Below are 18,556 nucleotides of genomic sequence, written 5' to 3' on the forward strand. Positions count from 1 at the left end.
TTTTTATGACTAATAGAACCCAACTTTTAAACGGAATATCATGCATTTCTTCATTAACTCATGATTCATCCCACAAGAAAAAGAGAGAAAAGAAAAACAATCTAGGATTCTTCCCTAGGAGGCCGATTTTGAGAAGTGTTTAGCAATATGGGTGCTCAATTTGAGACTCCTTTTAGAGACCTGATTTTCAGAAGGCGGTGTACAGCATTTCTGAAAAGCAGGCCCCTTTGAGGCACCAAAATCACTAGTTACAGTAGAAAGTCTTGGACAGATGCTTCAGCTCTGAAAAGTTCTAAGCTATCTCATGCTAAGTAAAAGTGCAAACCTACACAGTAAGTACAACCCTTCACGTCGTCCATTCATGGGAGTCCCACTGAAGTGAACGGGAGCTCTTGTGTGGAAGTCTTGGCAGGACTGGACACATTAAGTGTTCCCCACTGAATACTCTGAAAGGATATCTTTGAATTTGTAATCTTAGAGAGAAAAGGCATTCTCCGAGTCTCTTCCATATACCGTTTTCCAAGGCCATTAGGCCCTGATCCTGCAAACACTGATGTGCAAGTTTCAAGATAAGGACTTCCGTTAAGTGTTTGCAGGATTGGGGCCTTAAAGTTGACTTCATTGACATTGCCCAGAGCAAGTCTAAATTAAAACATGATTTGACTCAGTCATCCCATTCAAACTTAGAATTGTTATAGATGTGGGCAAATTTTGGTGATGAGGTTTTCTAGGCCAAAAAAGTGGGGAAGATAAAAGAAGATATTTTTCATGGCCATATAGAAAGCTGGAGAATGGAGGAGATTATGCCCTCAACTAAATAGTAAAAGGAATTTAATTTCAATTAGGGCTGTCGATTAATCACAGTTAACTCACGCAATTAACTGAAAAAAATGAACAGTGATTAAAAAAATGTATCGTGATTATTCGCACTGTTAAACGATAGAATACAAATTGAAATTTATTAAATATTTTTCTACATTTTCAAATATATTGATTTCAATTTCAACACAGAATACAACACTGCTCACTTTATATTATTTTTATTACAAATATTTGCACTGTAAAAATGATAAACAAAAGAAATAGTATTTTTCAATTCACCTCATACAAGTACTGTAGTGCAATCTCTATCGTGAAAGTGTAACTTACAAATGTAGATTTTTTTTTGTTACATAACTGCACTCAAAAACAAAACAATATAAAACTTTAGCACCTACAAGTCCACTCAGTTCTACTTCTTGTTGAGCCAATCACTAAGACAAATGAGTTTGTTTACATTTACAGGAGATAATGCTGCCTGCTTCTTATTTACAGTGTCACCTGAAAGTGAGAACAGGCGTTCACATGGCACTTTTGTAGCCGGCGTTGCAAGGTATTTATGTGCCAGATATGCTAAACATTCATACACCCCTTCATGCTTCGGCCACCATTCCAGAGGACATGCTTCCAAACTGATGACGCTTGTTAAAAAAATGTGTTAATTACATTACTGATTGAACTCCTTGGGGTAGAATTGTATGTCCCCTGCTCTGTTTTACCCGCATTCTGCCATATATTTCATGTTATAGCAGTCTCTGATGATGACCCAGCACATGTTTGATTTACGAACACTGTCACTGCAGATTTGACAAAATGCAAAGATACCAATGTGAGCATTTCTAAAAATAGGTACGGCACTCGACCCAAGGTTTAAGAATCTGAAGTGCCTTCCAAAATCTGAGAGGGACGAGGTGTGGAGCATGCTTTCAGAAGTCTTAAAAGAGCAACGCTCAGATGCAGAAACTACAGAACCCGAACCACCAAAAAAAAAAAAAAATTAAAAAAAAATCAACCTTCTGCTGATGGCATCTGACTCAGATGATGAAAATGAACATGCATCGGTCCACTCTGCTTTGGATCGTTATTGAGCAGAAACTGTCATCAGCATGGAAGCATGTCCTCCGGAATGGTGGTTGAAGCATGAAGGGACATATGAATCTTTAGCGCATCTCACATGTAAATATCTTGCGATGCCGGTTACAACAGTGCCACGCAAACGCCTGTTCTCACTTTCAGGTGCCACTGTAAACAAGAAGCGGGCAGCATTATCTCCTGCAAATGTAACCAAACTTGTTTGTCTGAGCGATTGGCTGAAGTAGGACTGAGTGGACTTGTAGGCTCTAAAGTTTTACACTGTTTTATTTTTGAATGCAGTTATTTTTTTGTACATAATTCGACATTTGTAAGTTCAACTTTCATGATAAAGAGATTGCACTACCGTACTTGTATTAGGTGAATTGAAAATACTATTTCTTTTGTTTTCTACAGTGCAAATCAAATATTTGTAATAAAAATAAATATAAAGTGAGCACTGTACACTTTGCATTGTGTCGTAATTGAAATCAACATATTTGAAAATTTAGAAAACATCCAAAAATATTTAAATAAATGGTATTCTATTATTGTTTAACAGTTAGATTAATCATGATTAATAGTTTTAATCACTTGACAGCCCTAATTGCAATGCAATATAAAGGTCTCAACTGGGAGATGCCCTGCATTCAACAGTCTCAAATATTATCAGCCTTGCCTACTCTAGGGTTTTCAGCAAAAAGTTTCCCCCATTGCTGCTGTCAGTTCAGCTCTACTACGCTGTGCAGGGTCCGAAATCAAGGTGGGAAAAATGCTACAGTTGCCTGAACCTTTTCTACTCTAGTTCTCCCACCAATGATAACACTAGTGGAGCGTTAAAAACCTTAGAACACTTTCCCCAGGAAATTGTAATGGAGACGGTCTGCCAGGAGTACTGATGAGATTTTTATACAGGGACAAGGATTTCAAATAATTAAAGGGCATTTTCAAATTAAATAGTCTCGCTTTCTCTTCACCAACGGGAATTCACTACTACTGAGGATTTATGCAGGAAACTCCCATTCGTCCTAATAAAAGTTACATCCATATCTCACCTGCCCACAAACTCACTGATGAGAAAATAGACCCCTTAAATCTGTCAATATTCTCCTATTTATTTTAACCATTTCATCAATCGCTTACTGCAATTTAAATGAATATTATTAGAATAGTAAGTGTCAACAAGTACCATCACTGCAGCACCTTAAATTATGATATATCATTTTCATTATAATAGTGACGATTTGTGCTTGGCACTATACAGATACATACGAACACATGGTCCTTGCCCTGTAAACAGACAAGACAGATAGGCAGACAATAGACAAAACATATAAAAGCAAAATGATTGCGATAAATGCATGTCTTGTTAGTTACTTTTTCATTCCTAGCCCCATCTGCAATCCCACCAATCTCTAATGCCCTTCTTCCCAGACGACCACCTCTGCAATTGCTGCTGTCTCCCTCCTTGCTACCCACCCAATACTGATGTCTGCTCTCCTAGTTCTCCAATCACCTTGCTATCCTACCTCCACTGAAGCGGTGTGATACTTTGTAGATTAATTTCAGAGTAGCAGCCGTGTTAGTCTGTATTCGCAAAAAGAAAAGGAGGACTTGTGGCACCTTAGAGACTAACCAATTTATTTGAGCGTAAGCTTTCGTGAGCTACAGCTCACTTCATCGGATGCACATTCATCCACTGAATGCATCCGATGAAGTGAGCTGTAGCTCACGAAAGCTTATGCTCAAATAAATTGGTTAGTCTCTAAGGTGCCACAAGTCCTCCTTTTCTTTTTGTAGATTTAGTTCACACACGTTCATAGCAACTGTTTCCAGTAGGGGTTCACAAGGCTTACAGTCACTTTCACTTGGAATGTTTCATTGGGCTGCACTAGTTGACAATCAAAGCTCTACAATCTGTTTGGAGGAGATGGGGGAAGAAAAAAGGAAGCAATGTATTACAGACTCTGTAGGCCCACAATTGATTACAGACTCTGTAGGCCCCCAAAGCAAAATTCATGCTCATCTGCCAGGGTCTGGATCAGGTTTTTGCCTGAATGGGTTGGACCTCGTTTTGTAGTGGAGAGAGGGGGTTTTTAAAATTCTTTTGGGAATTTTGACTGAGTCTGTTAATTCACATTGAGCCAATCAGTTAATTCATTCTGAGTATTTAACATTTGTCCCATATGATAATTACAGTACACAGATATTCAGATATTCCTCTGAAATCCAATACACTGTCCTCAATATAAGACTCTTGGATAAAGCAGGCTAGTGTCCCTCTGCACTCAATTCAATTGAATCTCCACTTTAAAGTATCACCTCACAAAAGCAGGGCCTCTTGATAACAATGCAAAATGTTGGTCTTCTCAAGCTTAAGATCCAGTATTTAGAGAAGATGAAAGGGATCAGTTAGGTGGTGCATGGATATCTAAATGTCACTACTGAATATACTAACACCAACCATATTTCTTGGGTGCAAGGTGAAGAGGTTGAGACCAAATGCTAAAGTCCTCCAGAATTCAAAAAGATACAGATGCTCTAACATTAGCTTTGTCACTTCATTGTCCTTTCAATTAAAGGTGATCAAAAATTTTCCACTCCCCACCCCATGGAAAATTTAGATTTAGAAACAAAATATTTATCATTGTCATCAATTTTCTGCAGAAAATTTTTACTTTTGTCACAAAACAAACCCCCACAAAACGGACCACATTCCATCTTCTCACAACTGATTTTTGGCAAACATTTTCAGTTTTCTGACCAAAAAATGTTGAAAGCTTTCCACAACCATTTAAATTTTGTCAAAAACCCAATTTTTAATCAAAAAACGTTTTGATGGAAAAGGTTTGGCCCACATTACTTTACATATCCAGGCAGAATCTTGTTAATCCACTTTTTAGTGAACTGCACACTTTATATTCCACACAATAATACTGGATGTCTTTTGTCACTTCTCAGGAAAGATTTAATACCTGATGCTGTAATGAGGTCATATATGACTCATATATACATCAGCACAGCACAATATGGGGGAAAGCGGGGGGGGGGGGGGGAATAGTACATCTTAGTTCATAACACTGTGGTTGTCCAATAAATGTGTAGGTTGAGTCCTTATTTAGCCTTAATTATTTCACTCCCTTGACCACTCATATTTCTCTATATATTTTACAGTAGAAGCCCATTTATTCAAACTGTTTCAAAGACATTAACCGTCTTCAGATAAATGGAGATTTCTGTGTCAAGGGAGCGACAGGGTAAGAGAAAATGGGCGAAATTTTCTTCTACTGTAAATGGGCACAGCTCTAATGGCCTTTGCAGAGCAGCACCCATGTACACAGCAGGGAATGTGACCCAATATCTTTCTCTTCATCTGGTAAACTGTCTTTTGCAAACTGCAGGAAATAGTTCCTAGTAGAGAATGTGATATAATCACAGTTATCTTGGATTCAAAGTCAGAAACCCTACCTTATGTATATGAATGTCTTTTGTAGGTAATATTGTACCGAACAGCATTAGTATGTATGACTGCATAGAAGAAATGGCTGTGACACATGAAGTGCCTTGTGATACTGATGTATGAAAGGTGCTACACAAAAATAAAATGTATTGTATTCCACATATTGTACCATTTAAGAGCAGCATAAAATACCCACTTTGAAAACTAATTTTATCTACTGATATATCCTATCAAATAAAATCCTGGTTGTAATTCTGATGTGCAGAAAGCTGCGTCTTTCTTTCAGAGTTGTAACCAGGGTCTTCATACCACTGTTATTCATTTTAACACTGGAACCTCGTGCTGTGGCTATAATGAAACACCAAGGCTCTGAAATAATTATGGCAGTGGGTCTGGAACCAAAAGTGTTCTACTGAGTGAGTGATATTTTACTGGCTGAGTCTGAATCTAAGAATTCCACTAAATAAAACAGACCACGTGTTGCGTTTCACTAGGCTGCACTATTTGATAATCAACGCTTTACAATCTATTTGGAGGTGAAGAAGAAAAGGACCAATTTATTAGAGACTCTGTATGTCACATTTAAGAGTAGACACACCTCCTATGGGTAGGGTGGTGCCCAACTATTGGTAGTGATCCAAAATTTGTGTTAATCTTTTGGGTCATCTTTGATACAAAGTTGCTGTCCAGAAGAACAGATGGAAGAGTTGCAAAGATGTAGGTATTTAGGGAAACAAAGAGAAGAGCTTTATAAGCTCATCAAAAGCTCACTGAAGTCAATGAAAAGACTCCCATTCACTCCAACAGGCTTTGGATCAGGTCCTAAGTCAAGACATTTTCTTCCCTCTCCAGAATTGGCTGGACAAACTGGAAACTGTTTGGGCAGTGGGACAGTGCACTCCACCCATAAACAGAGCACACATGGGAGAATGCGCTAGCAGGCAACAGATATTTTGTCTCCAAGCCAAGATAAAGGGTTGTGTCTCCTACCAGCCCACCCTCTGAGACAATAGTATAAAAGACTGTAGTGAGGTTATGTCTCTGAGGAAATCTAGAAAGGAATGTCATCTGAGTAGTGAGCAGGAAGACATGTACTCCCTGATGTTTGGTGTTGAAGTGGAAGGCATTAGTAAGTGACAGGGTGCAGAAAGTCAGCTGGAGCATTTCCACAGAGATCCATCTTTCTTTGGGATAAAGGGAAATATAAATCTGAATACAGGAGCAAATTCCCATCAGGAGAATCACCACTTCAGCTAGGTGGGAAAACTAAAGCATGGGCAAGTCCTTTTGCAGTAGAGAGGGAAAACATAGTTAAGTGGATACTAACAAACACTAAACTGTGATGGCAAAATTACTGTTTTGAGATTATAAATTGCATCCACATTAACACCAAATGAATTAATGGAGATTACCATTATTATGATGAGTACCAAATGGTTTTAAAGGGATTATGGCAAACAGGAGTTAGATGCAAGGAATCAATTATCTACTTACCTTGTCCATCTATTATTTAAGTGCAGAGAAAGACACAGCAGTCTCTTAATACTAAAGTAACTTAATCTATTATCCTAACTGTAGTTTTCATGGCAAGTGAAGGTGATTTTAACAATTGGGACTGGACTACGCCCAGCCATGTGTGAGTGAACAAAGGAGCATGTGGAGGTAAGGAGAGGAAGGGCATAAGAAGCCTTCCCCTGTCCCTTTATCACCAGTGTAGGCACTGGACACAATTTGGTCTGTGTGCTCCCTTGAATGAAGGTCTAGGTGTGGCTCATGTTACCATCATCACTACCTTACCCAAAATGAGAATTGCTCTGACTCCAACACACCCAGAGCTACACGATCTGGCCAAATGTGGGTAGGAGTGTACTCTGCCCCTTTCAATGACTGGTGCAGCAGCTTAAAGTTCCCAGAGACTTTGTGTCTTTGTGTCTTTTCTTGACTGCTTTTTAAAATTATGCACCTAAAAATGTTATTATAGAAGAGAAATTCCCATTTCAGGAGATGGTACAAAGACTTGGCTATAACTTTGGCAGAGAAGGGATAAGGGGAGAAAAAAATGACTATGAAGACAAAGATAAAGGTAACTATGAAAATAATTGTATCACCAAATATAATATGTTACCATAAGGGATAGGTCTCCAATCCCTTCTTGATTACATACCAGTTTTGCAGTGGTATAACGTCACTGATTCACACTGGTGATCCTGGGTGAAAATCAGGCTGATAGTGCATAATTTCTAGGAGTGTGCAAAAAACACACTAATTTTGCAGAAAACTATCATGATGGCAGCCCCTGATATTCACTTGGAATTCTGAATTTACACAAATCTGAAATCTTGAAACAAATCCAGCGAAATCTTCTCATTCTGAAGCAAAATCAGCAAAATCAGCTCCCAGTTGCTCTCCAGGAGAACCCCCTTCATTAAGAGTCTGTGGGATCCCCTTTACCTGGAGTCAAACCATGGAGGAGAGCAGGGAGCTGATGAACTTTGTAACTGACCCTCTCATGGGTTCTATTGGACAGTAGAAGTTGGCTGGTCCACTCACTTAAGTTCAATTCTTGCGGTACTAAAGATAGTCAAGTCAGTATGGAAATAACACCAAGTTAGTTCCTCAATTCACAGAAAATATTCTCATCAGCAGAGAATACTACTGCCTGCCCCCCAATTTAGCACCAATTTAAATTTGAAACACAGCTGAGCAAAATTTTTCAGCCAAAGCTTTTTTTCAGCAGAAAATGCACATTTGGGTTGATCAAAACATTCAGCGAATCCATGTCAATTTCATGCCTCCCCCTCAACCCCCATACACAAAAGGCCCATTAAAATATTCTGAAAAAATCAAAATATCTTGTTGGGACATTTTCTAAATGAAATGTTTTGTTTTACCAATTTTCAATGACAAAAAAAATTCTGATTTTTTTTGGAACTGCCAGCAAACCGAAAAATCAGTTATTTGCCCAGTTCTAATTTTAAACACTAAACATAGAATCATAGAATCATAGAATCATAGAATATCAGGGTTGGAAGGGACCCCAGAAGGTCATCTAGTCCAACCCCCTGCTCGAAGCAGGACCAATTCCCAGTTAAATAATCCCAGCCAGGGCTTTGTCAAGCCTGACCTTAAAAACTTCTAAGGAAGGAGATTCTACCACCTCCCTAGGTAACGCATTCCAGTGTTTCACCACCCTCCTAGTGAAAAAGTTTTTCCTAATATCCAATCTAAACCTCCCCCATTGCAACTTGAGACCATTACTCCTCGTTCTGTCATCTGCTACCATTGAGAACAGTCTAGAGCCATCCTCTTTGGAACCTCCTTTCAGGTAGTTGAAAGCAGCTATCAAATCCCCCCTCATTCTTCTCTTCTGCAGACTAAACAATCCCAGCTCCCTCAGCCTCTCCTCATAAGTCATGTGCTCTAGACCCCTAATCATTTTTGTTGCCCTTCGCTGGACTCTCTCCAATTTATCCACATCCTTCTTGTAGTGTGGGGCCCAAAACTGGACACAGTACTCCAGATGAGGCCTCACCAGTGTCGAATAGAGGGGAACGATCACGTCCCTCGATCTGCTCGCTATGCCCCTACTTATACATCCCAAAATGCCATTGGCCTTCTTGGCAACAAGGGCACACTGCTGACTCATATCCAGCTTCTCGTCCACTGTCACCCCTAGGTCCTTTTCCGCAGAACTGCTACCTAGCCATTCGGTCCCTAGTCTGTAGCGGTGCATTGGATTCTTCCATCCTAAGTGTAGGACCCTGCACTTATCCTTATTGAACCTCATCAGATTTCTTTTGGCCCAAACCTCCAATTTGTCTAGGTCCTTCTGTATCCTATCCCTCCCCTCCAGCGTATCTACCACTCCTCCCAGTTTAGTATCATCCGCAAATTTGCTGAGAGGGCAATCCACACCATCCTCCAGATCATTTATGAAGATATTGAACAAAACCGGCCCCAGGACCGACCCCTGGGGCACTCCACTTGACACCGGCTGCCAACTAGACATGGAGCCATTGATCACTACCCGTTGAGCCCGACAATCTAGCCAGCTTTCTACCCACCTTATAGTGCATTCATCCAGCCCATACTTCCTTAACTTGCTGACAAGAATACTGTGGGAGACCGTGTCAAAAGCTTTGCTAAAGTCAAGAAACAATACATCCACTGCTTTCCCTTCATCCACAGAACCAGTAATCTCATCGTAAAAGGCGATTAGATTAGTCAGGCATGACCTTCCCTTGGTGAATCCATGCTGACTGTTCCTGATCACTTTGCTCTCATGTAAGTGCTTCAGGATTGATTCTTTGAGGACCTGCTCCATGATTTTTCCAGGGACTGAGGTGAGGCTGACTGGCCTGTAGTTCCCAGGATCCTCCTTCTTCCCTTTTTCAAAGATTGGCACTACATTAGCCTTTTTCCAGTCATCCGGGACTTCCCCCGTTCGCCACGAGTTTTCAAAGATAATGGCCAAGGGCTCTGCAATCACAGCCGCCAATTCCTTCAGCACTCTCGGATGCAACTCGTCCGGCCCCATGGACTTGTGCACGTCCAGCTTTTCTAAATAGTCCCTAACCACCTCTATCTCCACAGAGGGCTGGCCATCTCTTCCCCATTTTGTGATGCCCAGCGCAGCAGTCTGGGAGCTGACCTTGTTAGTGAAAACAGAGGCAAAAAAAGCATTGAGTACATTAGCTTTTTCCACATCCTCTGTCACTAGGTTGCCTCCCTCATTCAGTAAGGGGCCCACACTTTCCTTGGCTTTCTTCTTGTTGCCAACATACCTGAAGAAACCCTTCTTGTTACTCTTGACATCTCTTGCTAGCTGCAGCTCCAGGTGCGATTTGGCCCTCCTGATATCTTTCCTACATGCCCGAGCAATATTTTTATACTCTTCCCTGGTCATATGTCCAACCTTCCACTTCTTGTAAGCTTCTTTTTTATGTTTAAGATCCGCTAGGATTTCACCATTAAGCCAAGCTGGTCGCCTGCCATATTTACTATTCTTTCAACTCATCGGGATGGTTTGTCCCTGTAACCTCAACAGGGATTCCTTGAAATACAGCCAGCTCTCCTGGACTCCCTTCCCCTTCATGTTAGTCCCCCAGGGGATCCTGGCCATCTGTTCCCTGAGGGAGTCGAAGTCTGCTTTCCTGAAGTCCAGGGTCCGTATCCTGCTGCTTACCTTTCTTCCCTGCGTCAGGATCCTGAACTCAACCAACTCATGGTCACTGCCTCCCAGATTCCCATCCACTACATGGCACAGTAGTCCTTGGAATTCTCTTTTAACGTGGTTCATTTGCTAACATTAGAGTACCAAGTGGAGATAAAGATCAGGGCAGTCATTATCAGAATAACTAAAAGTAGTGTCTGGAGAACCACTGCTGCCAAGTGGCTGAACAGCCAGACAGTTCCCCTAAACATGGCTTCTGTGGACTGGAAATGGGTTGAACTTGCTAGCTCCATAAACACTAAAGAAGGGGGACAGCTGCCCAGCCACCCATCCCAGAACACTTTGCCACAGGGGTTTTTCAGACCCCTGACCCCACCCCACCCCTTATGCAGAAGACAATTACGGATAAGGAAGAGACCCTGGGCCTGTGGGGAAAAGCACCTGTGTGGGGAGAGAAAGCCTGGCTGAATCCTCTTTGCAGCTGGCGTCAACTTCTAAGAAATGTGTTTTTAAAATGAGCCATGAAACCTTGTGAATTCAGGCTTCCTTGAAAAAGTTTTGCACAGCTCTAATAACCATGGCTGACATTTTTCAAAAGTATCTATTCGTTTTGGGTTCCCAGCTTGAAACACCTTCGGCCTGAATTTCGGAAATGCTAATCCCCCACTGCTCCCACTGATATCAAGTAGAGTTGCAGGTACTCAGCACATCTAAAAATCAGGTCCACGGTCTTTCAAGCTGGGCACCCAAAACTGGAGGAACCCAAAAAGAGTAGCTACTTTCAAATATTTTGTCCTATACCTATTTGCATTGCAAAAGCACCTATCACTCTGGATCCTTTCCATTTTGAGCATACCTAGTATTGTTTGATTTTTCTTGGGAGCAGTTGTTTCATCAGTCATGTGCTTTTATTGTTGGGATATACATGAGAGAGAGAGAGATTCAATCTCCTTTTCTATTGTGTTACACTAAAGTAAGTTTATTCTAGTAGCAGAAGTGACCAGGAATACAGACATCTGACACACAATGTATTTTTTGGCGGGGGCAGTCTTCAGGATTTCCCCCTTTACTCATTTCACCTGGCTTCAAGACCAGTGTGGGGTGGATGCAGCTCCCTGTGAAGGCCATCCATCTGGCTACATGCATCAGTTATAGGGTGTTCCTTAAGACCAATATGATATGCTCCCCCAGCCCGATAGAGGATGTGATGCGTTGCTTTCTCAGCACTACAAGCCCCTGATCATAGCATAATGGAAGATTAGGATTGGAAGAGTCCAATCCCCTGCTCAAAGCAGGACCAACACCAACTAAATCATCCCAGCCAAGACTTTGTCAAGTCGGGCCTTAAAAACCTCGAAGGATGGAGATTCCACCACCTCCCTAGGGAACCCATTCCAGTGCTTCACCATCCTTCTAGTGAAATAATGTTTCCAAATATCCAACCGAGACCTCTCCCACTGCAACTTGAGACCATTGCTCCTTGTTCTGTCATCTGCTACCACTGAGAACAGCCAAGCTCCATCCTCTTTGGAACCCCTCTTCAGGTAGTTGAAGGCTGCTATCAAAACCCCTCTCACTCTTCTCTTCTGCAGACTAAACAAGCCCAGTTCCCTCAGCCTCTCCTTGTAAGTCATGTGCCCCAACCCCCTGATCATTTTCGTTGCCCTCCGCTGGACTCTCTCCAGTTTGTCCACATCCTTTCTGTAGTGGGAGGACCAAAAGTGGAAACAATACTCCAGGTGTGGCCTCACCAGTGCCAAATAGAGGGGAATAATCACTTCCCTCGCTCTGCTGGCAATGCTCCTACTAATACAGCCCAATATGCCATTGGCCTTCTTGGCAACGAGGGCACATTGCTGACTCATATCCAGCTTCTCGTCCACTGTAATCCCCAGGTCCTTTTCTACACAACTGCCGCTCAGCCAGTCGGTCCCCAGCCTGTAGCTGTGCATGGGATTCTCCCTTCCTAAGTGCAGGACTCTGCACTTGTCCTTGTTGAACCTCATCAGATTTCTTTTGGCCCAATCCTCCAATTTGTCTAGGTCACTCTGGACCCTATCCCTACTCTCCATCATATCTCTCCCCCCAGCTTAGTGTCATCTGTGAACTTGCAGAGGGTGCAATTAATCCCATCATCCAGATCACTGATAAAGATGTTGAACAAAACCGGTACCAGGACCGATCCCTGGGGCACTCCGCTTGATACCAGCTGCCAACTAGACATCAAGCTATTGATCACTATCAGTTGAGCCCAACAATCTAGCCAGCTTTCTATCCACCTTCTAGTCCATTCATCCAATCCATACTTTTTTAACTTACTGGCAAGAATACTGTGGGAGACCATAACAAAAGCTTTGCTAAAGTCAAGATATATCACATCCACTGCTTTCCCCATATCCACAGAGCCAGATAGCTCATCACAGAAGGCAATTAAGTTGGTCAGGCATGGTTAGCCCTTGGTGAATCCATGTTGACTGTTCCTGAGCACCTTCCTCTCCTCCAAGTGCTTAAAAATGGATTCCTTGAGGACCTGCTCCATGATTTTGCCAGGGACTGAAGTGAGGCTGACCGGTCTGTAGTTCCCTGAGTTCTCTTTCTTCTGTTTTTAAAATATGGGCACTATATTTGCCTTTTTTCCAATCATCCAGGACCTCCCCCGATTGTCACGAATTTTGAAAGATAATGGCTAATGGCTCTGCAATCACATCAGCCAACTCCCTCAGCACCCTCGGGTGCATTAGATCTGGACCCATGGACTTGTACATGTCCAGCTTTTCTAAATAGTCCTTAACCTGTTCTTTCACCACTGAGGGCTGCTCACCTCCTCCCCATACTGTGCTGCCCAGTGCAGCAGTCTGGGAGCTGACCTTGTCTGTGAAGAGCAAGACAAAAAAAGCATTGAGTACTTCAGCCTTTTCCACATCATCTATTGCCTCCCCCATTCAGTAAGGGTCCCACATTTTCCCTGACCTTCTTCTTGTTGCTAACATACCTGTTGGTATGAGATACATGATGGTTTGAGATACATGAGATCCAAACTACCCCCCCCCACCAGCCCTCTCTCTTTAATGCAATGTGTTGCCACTGGATTGCTAGACCGGTCTGTATAATATGTTTTATATACATTTCATTATGATAAGGGAAATAACATGCACACAGTATGTGTGTCAGGATAGGTATCTGTATAGATGCAAACGGATTGTGGCAAGGCCTGTATCTGTGCACAAGAGGGGGAGGATAATACAACAAGTCATCCTCTACTTTGTACTTCTGCACAAGACAAGCCACAGTGTGCCTGGAGGAAGCAGGCACTGCACAAGCCCTGACAGTCATTCTCTTCCGTTCCTCCCCCACCCCCCCCCCGCCCCCTCAAAGGGGCAGGGAGAGGAAGGATGAGGGAAAGGCAATGCCATCTACCAGAACTGGTCAGGCCTCGGGAGAATCACACACTGCATCTCCCCCAAAAGTGGTGGAGCTACAATAAACATTGCAGTGTGCACTTCCCAAGGCTTCTAGGAGAAAATACAAGTCAGACAGATTTCCTATTGGAACTCCCAAAGCAGTACAAGTCCCCTCCGCAAGACCCATACCTTCAATGGAGGGCTGGAGAATGTGACCCATGTGGCATATCTGAATTGTATGTGGCACACTGTTGGCCAAATATTCAGTGTGGCCTCAGGCTGGCCTTTAAAACTGTAAAAGTCTGGCCCATGAGCAAGGCTAACTATCCAGCTTGAAAATCAGGGCACTTATGAAAATGTGGCTACATGTTTACTGTATGGAAAATTATAGATAGGTTCTGGAGACCCAGGAGAAGGTCAGGAGTTAAATTCGGCCTCAGATATAGTAACGGGGTTTCATGATTGTAACTGAGAACAATATCTGATATTTTACTTACTCTGGTCCCAGTTCAGAAAAGCACTTCAGTGTGTGCTTAAGACCATTTTTATTCAGCAAAGCACTTTGATGTGCTTTGCTGAATCGGGTCCCCTGTCTGCTGCTGAACCAATGGAAGCCACTCTCCTTGTTAGCATCAATGATGTAAAGTCCCTGAGGGGGTCTCTTCCAGGAATGGTATCTTAATGGCTGACAACTTTTGACACAGAAACCTGATTCGGAGCTCCTGTGAGGAGACTGAGTACTTCGAGGATACCTACAGATACCTGGGATCTCTTGTTCAGCCCACATCTAAGTGCAAGCGCCATACAGATAGGTATTTACTTAATGTTAATTCCTACTTGTCCCACATGAATGGTAATGTACTTGCACCTGCACACCATGAATCTACGGAGGAAATATCACATTTTTCTATACACGGTTAGTCTCAAACAAAATGTCTTCAAGTCTGTTAATGGGAAGTACAAATATAAGCACCTGAAGGCCCTCATCCTTCAAAGAGAGCCACGGGTACGCATAAACCCCACAGACTCCCATGTGGTACTGGATGGGTGCAATTTATGTCCATGTGGTTTACTCTGCAGGATTGGGGCCTCAGCGATCATTAGTTTTAAAAAAAAAGACAAACAGAGTCAGAATGATGTCAACAGGCATTAGTGTGGAGCACCAAGGCTCCAAGGGATGAGCTACATAAATTGCCTCCTTAAATGATTTATTTTCTAGAGAGTAACTTTAACAGTAAGACCTTTTACTTGCTCTATTAGACAGTGGCTAAGCTGCTCTCTTCATACAGTTACAAATTCACCAGTTACACAAAAAGAGCCATCCTCGCTTGCTCTTTCTTTTTTTTTCTTTTTTTTTTTTTTTGGTCTTTTTGTGAAATAGACACCCAGTTTCAAACCATTTTAAAAAATATCAAAACCCTGGTGGAAAATAATTTGCAGCTGTGATAATATCACATTTTTTAAAATACCATAATATAGTTTTACTTTTAATAATAAAAGATAAAAAAGGAGAGTCTGTGAATAATTAGAGATTGCAGTCTGAAGCCAGTTACAGTCACTGCAATTGATAATAAACTTAAACCCCCTTGGGAGCAGGTAAATGCTTTGCAACCCTGACCCCCTTGCTCTCACATTACTTAACAACCCTGCAGTTCCAGCATTACATCACCATTCAAGCGATTGGTCCCTGCATTTTAACTCTCTCTCTGTCTCCTCCGATTAAGAGCAACACAGTGATGGTGGGTGGGGGGACTTCTCTTGAGTTTGCTGCTCCTTGTTTGGGTTTGGTTCATTTTAAAATCAGCTTCTGCTCTACAAGTCCAGGTTACACTCACCAGAAAAACTCTAGCAAAGTGAAAAGGAGAGCAGGAAAGGGGGATCGAGAAGTAGGAGGAGTAGAAAGGGAAGAAGGAGGGGCGGTAGAAAAGTCTATAGAAATCAGAAAAGGAAAAGAAAATTAAAAACAAACCTCATGGACATCACTGAGCCTGAATTCCCTGCTGAGGTGCAGAACATGAGAGCCCTGGAATGAGTATATGTAGAACTTGAGCCAAAGCTTAACTAGCCCGAGTGAGTCATATCCTTCCCATTTGATTCCAGTCCAAATGATGATGTAATGCTCTGGCCTTCTCTCTCTCTACACTACCTCCCGCCTCCCTGCTCTCCTTTTTAGCTCAATGCTGGTGAAGTCACCATTTAAATCTGGCAGAACTGAAGCAAAAACTTCAATGTAACCAAAACAGCCCCAGGCCAAGTTCCAGACGTACTGAGACTTGGTGGTGCAATTGCTATTGGAAACGGGTAAACAGAGAAAGAAACAGTGCTGTCTCAGAATGGCCAGAACAGCTGCCTGCGAAATCAGAGTAAAACCCGGGGAACTGGGCTGTCAGTGATTTACTGGTTTTGATCAGAAGATATTACACACACAAAAATGCCCATGTGTTTCAGGATCTCAAGAAGGAGAAAGAGCAACTGGGAAAGGAGAAGGGAGGGCAAAGAAGAAAGGGAGACTAGGAGTGTAGAAGAGAAAATTTTGAGGGTGGGGGGGATCTTTTAGGATGTAGGGAGAATAAATATTCAGTATAGGTGTTTGCACTTGTACAGATTTGATTAATTAAATCAGAGCAACTCCACTGACTTCAAGCTGTGTAAAGCTGGCAAGAGCTTGAAACTAGACCCCCATTTTTGCAGGATAATTGTGGGGCTCTGTTTGAGTTTCTTGGGCTGTCAGTGAGCTGAAATGTGCAGGTGTTTTCTTTCCAGAGGATGTCAGACTCTTATCTAAGAGCAACAAAAAAAAACCCAACAACCAACCACCACCAAACCCTACCATATTCAATCACACCATTGCACCACCTCTATGTATTTAGTTTTGAACTTAAAGAGATTCTTCTACAAACTTAAGAAATATTCCATATACTTAAATGGACAATACACTGGAACTGGTAAAGATTACTTAAAAAAGAGGAAACTTTTCAAGTGAAATATTGTAGTTTTATGACACAAGTGTTTCCAACTTTACCAGCTATATTACAAAGGGCTGAAATACACCACGTGTCTATCAGGGTAGCTTAACGTCACCGAGGTTTCTTTTACTGTTCTTTCACAATTACTTTTGATCAGTGGAGTAAAAACGTAGCTCCATTGTAAAATGCAATGCCTGTGTTTTTAAAAAGTAACACTAAATTTCCAATCACGTCTATTATCCTTGAATATGCCAAATGTGAAAATGTACGTTATGGAACTACAGAAAAATCAGCATGACTTGCACTTAGAGCATTGCGAGGATAACCAGAATGGGTCCTTTTTAACTACAGGTTAAGAGAAGAATTTCAACAAGCAGCTCAGAAAATCCAACCACCACCCTATACAAATAAAACAGAAAAGCCTTTACTGACATCTGGGTTGCCAGCCACATCCACCTTTTCCATACCTATCACTTCATTGGACAGCTCAGGGTAAATTTCAGTATTACAAAAGACTTGGGAAAGACACCCAGAGCTTTCATAAAATCTGGTGAAAATACAAAAGCCAATGATATTTTGTTCAAATTATGGTTTCATGTTATAGCAAAATATTTTCTATTGCTTAGAAGCATCTTGGCAGTAAATGGCTCTTTGTAGCTGAATGATTGATCACTCCAGCCGTTTAATGCCCCATATGCTGCAAAGCAATAGCGATTATTGTTAAGTAGCGAAGTTTTCCCAGGATGCTGTTATGGCTATCAATGATCTTAAAGATATATACTTCCAGGGGTCAATGCTGCTAATTTCAGCTTGGTTGGTTTCAGTCATGAATTTAAATGATTAATTTTCTGGGCATATCAGTATAGGACACAGGCAGGGTGAGAAGGGGAAAAAGCAGTGGTTTGTCCCATTCAAGTGGGAAAGCAGGCTGCCCTCCTGCGTGACATCCCCAATCGATATTGATGCTGCAGCCATGCCGAGTGACACCTTTATCAAGCAAGGCAGCACTGAATTAGAGGTGATCGGCCATAATTATTACTGGCGCCACCGAAGCCTGTGGCTTGACGGCATCAGATGTGGTTGTTATAAAGTTTAGTCCATTGTGTCAGTGGCCTATATAATTCATTTATGTCTGAATTACCAGCTATTGATTTTTTTTTGTCTTCTGTAATGTAATAAAATAAAAGTTAGATCATTCCAAAAGCTTTCTTTTAATTCCAGGCCTTTCTGGCTGTTTTATTTTTAATCCCAATCCTTTTTCTTTTATTCTTCCTCCTTTTAAAAAAAGCTATATTAATTTTCTTGTGAAATTGCGACAGCTCATCTTTGCCTCCCACTCCCCTTTTATTTTGTTTTTTTACACTTGCAGCTCTGGGTTACCAGCTTAACCTCATCATCTGCCTTTCAGTTATGCCATTAGGATTGCTATAAACAAGAGTGGTCCCAAAGCAGCACCCTGCCCCTGAACACCCCCAACTTTAGAGGAAGTAAAGGTATGATTTAGGCATAAACTCAGAGGCTCAGGTCCATGTCTAGTAAGAGAGGAGCTGCCACTAGGGCAAATATTTGCAGACAGAAAAACTATTATACTAATCAATGAGGTGTTATAGATCTCTCTGCACGTGCACATGTATCCACTCCTACAGCCTTTACTCATTACTAGCCC

The 18,556-nt window shown here is 41.8% G+C and overlaps 1 protein-coding gene across 9 annotated transcripts in view; it reads right to left on the reverse strand.

Annotated features, from left to right (window-relative positions):
• Positions 1 to 18,556, reverse strand: part of CREB5 (cAMP responsive element binding protein 5) — a 350,247-nt gene that overhangs the window by 109,609 nt on the left and 222,082 nt on the right. The window contains exon 1 of one of the 9 annotated variants that reach the window (XM_037890499.2): positions 15,894 to 15,981. The exons of 7 other annotated variants lie outside the window; for them this stretch is intronic. In XM_037890499.2, the coding sequence (XP_037746427.1) occupies positions 15,894 to 15,940 (47 nt within the window). In that variant the 5' untranslated portion in view covers positions 15,941 to 15,981. Of the gene's footprint in view, positions 1 to 14,897; positions 14,958 to 15,893; positions 15,982 to 18,556 lie in introns of those variants that run through there. One more of the 9 variants, XM_043541012.1, reaches the window with a different exon arrangement.

This window comes from Chelonia mydas, chromosome 2 (assembly GCF_015237465.2).
Source record: "Chelonia mydas isolate rCheMyd1 chromosome 2, rCheMyd1.pri.v2, whole genome shotgun sequence".
NCBI classification, from domain to species: Eukaryota; Metazoa; Chordata; order Testudines; family Cheloniidae; genus Chelonia; species Chelonia mydas.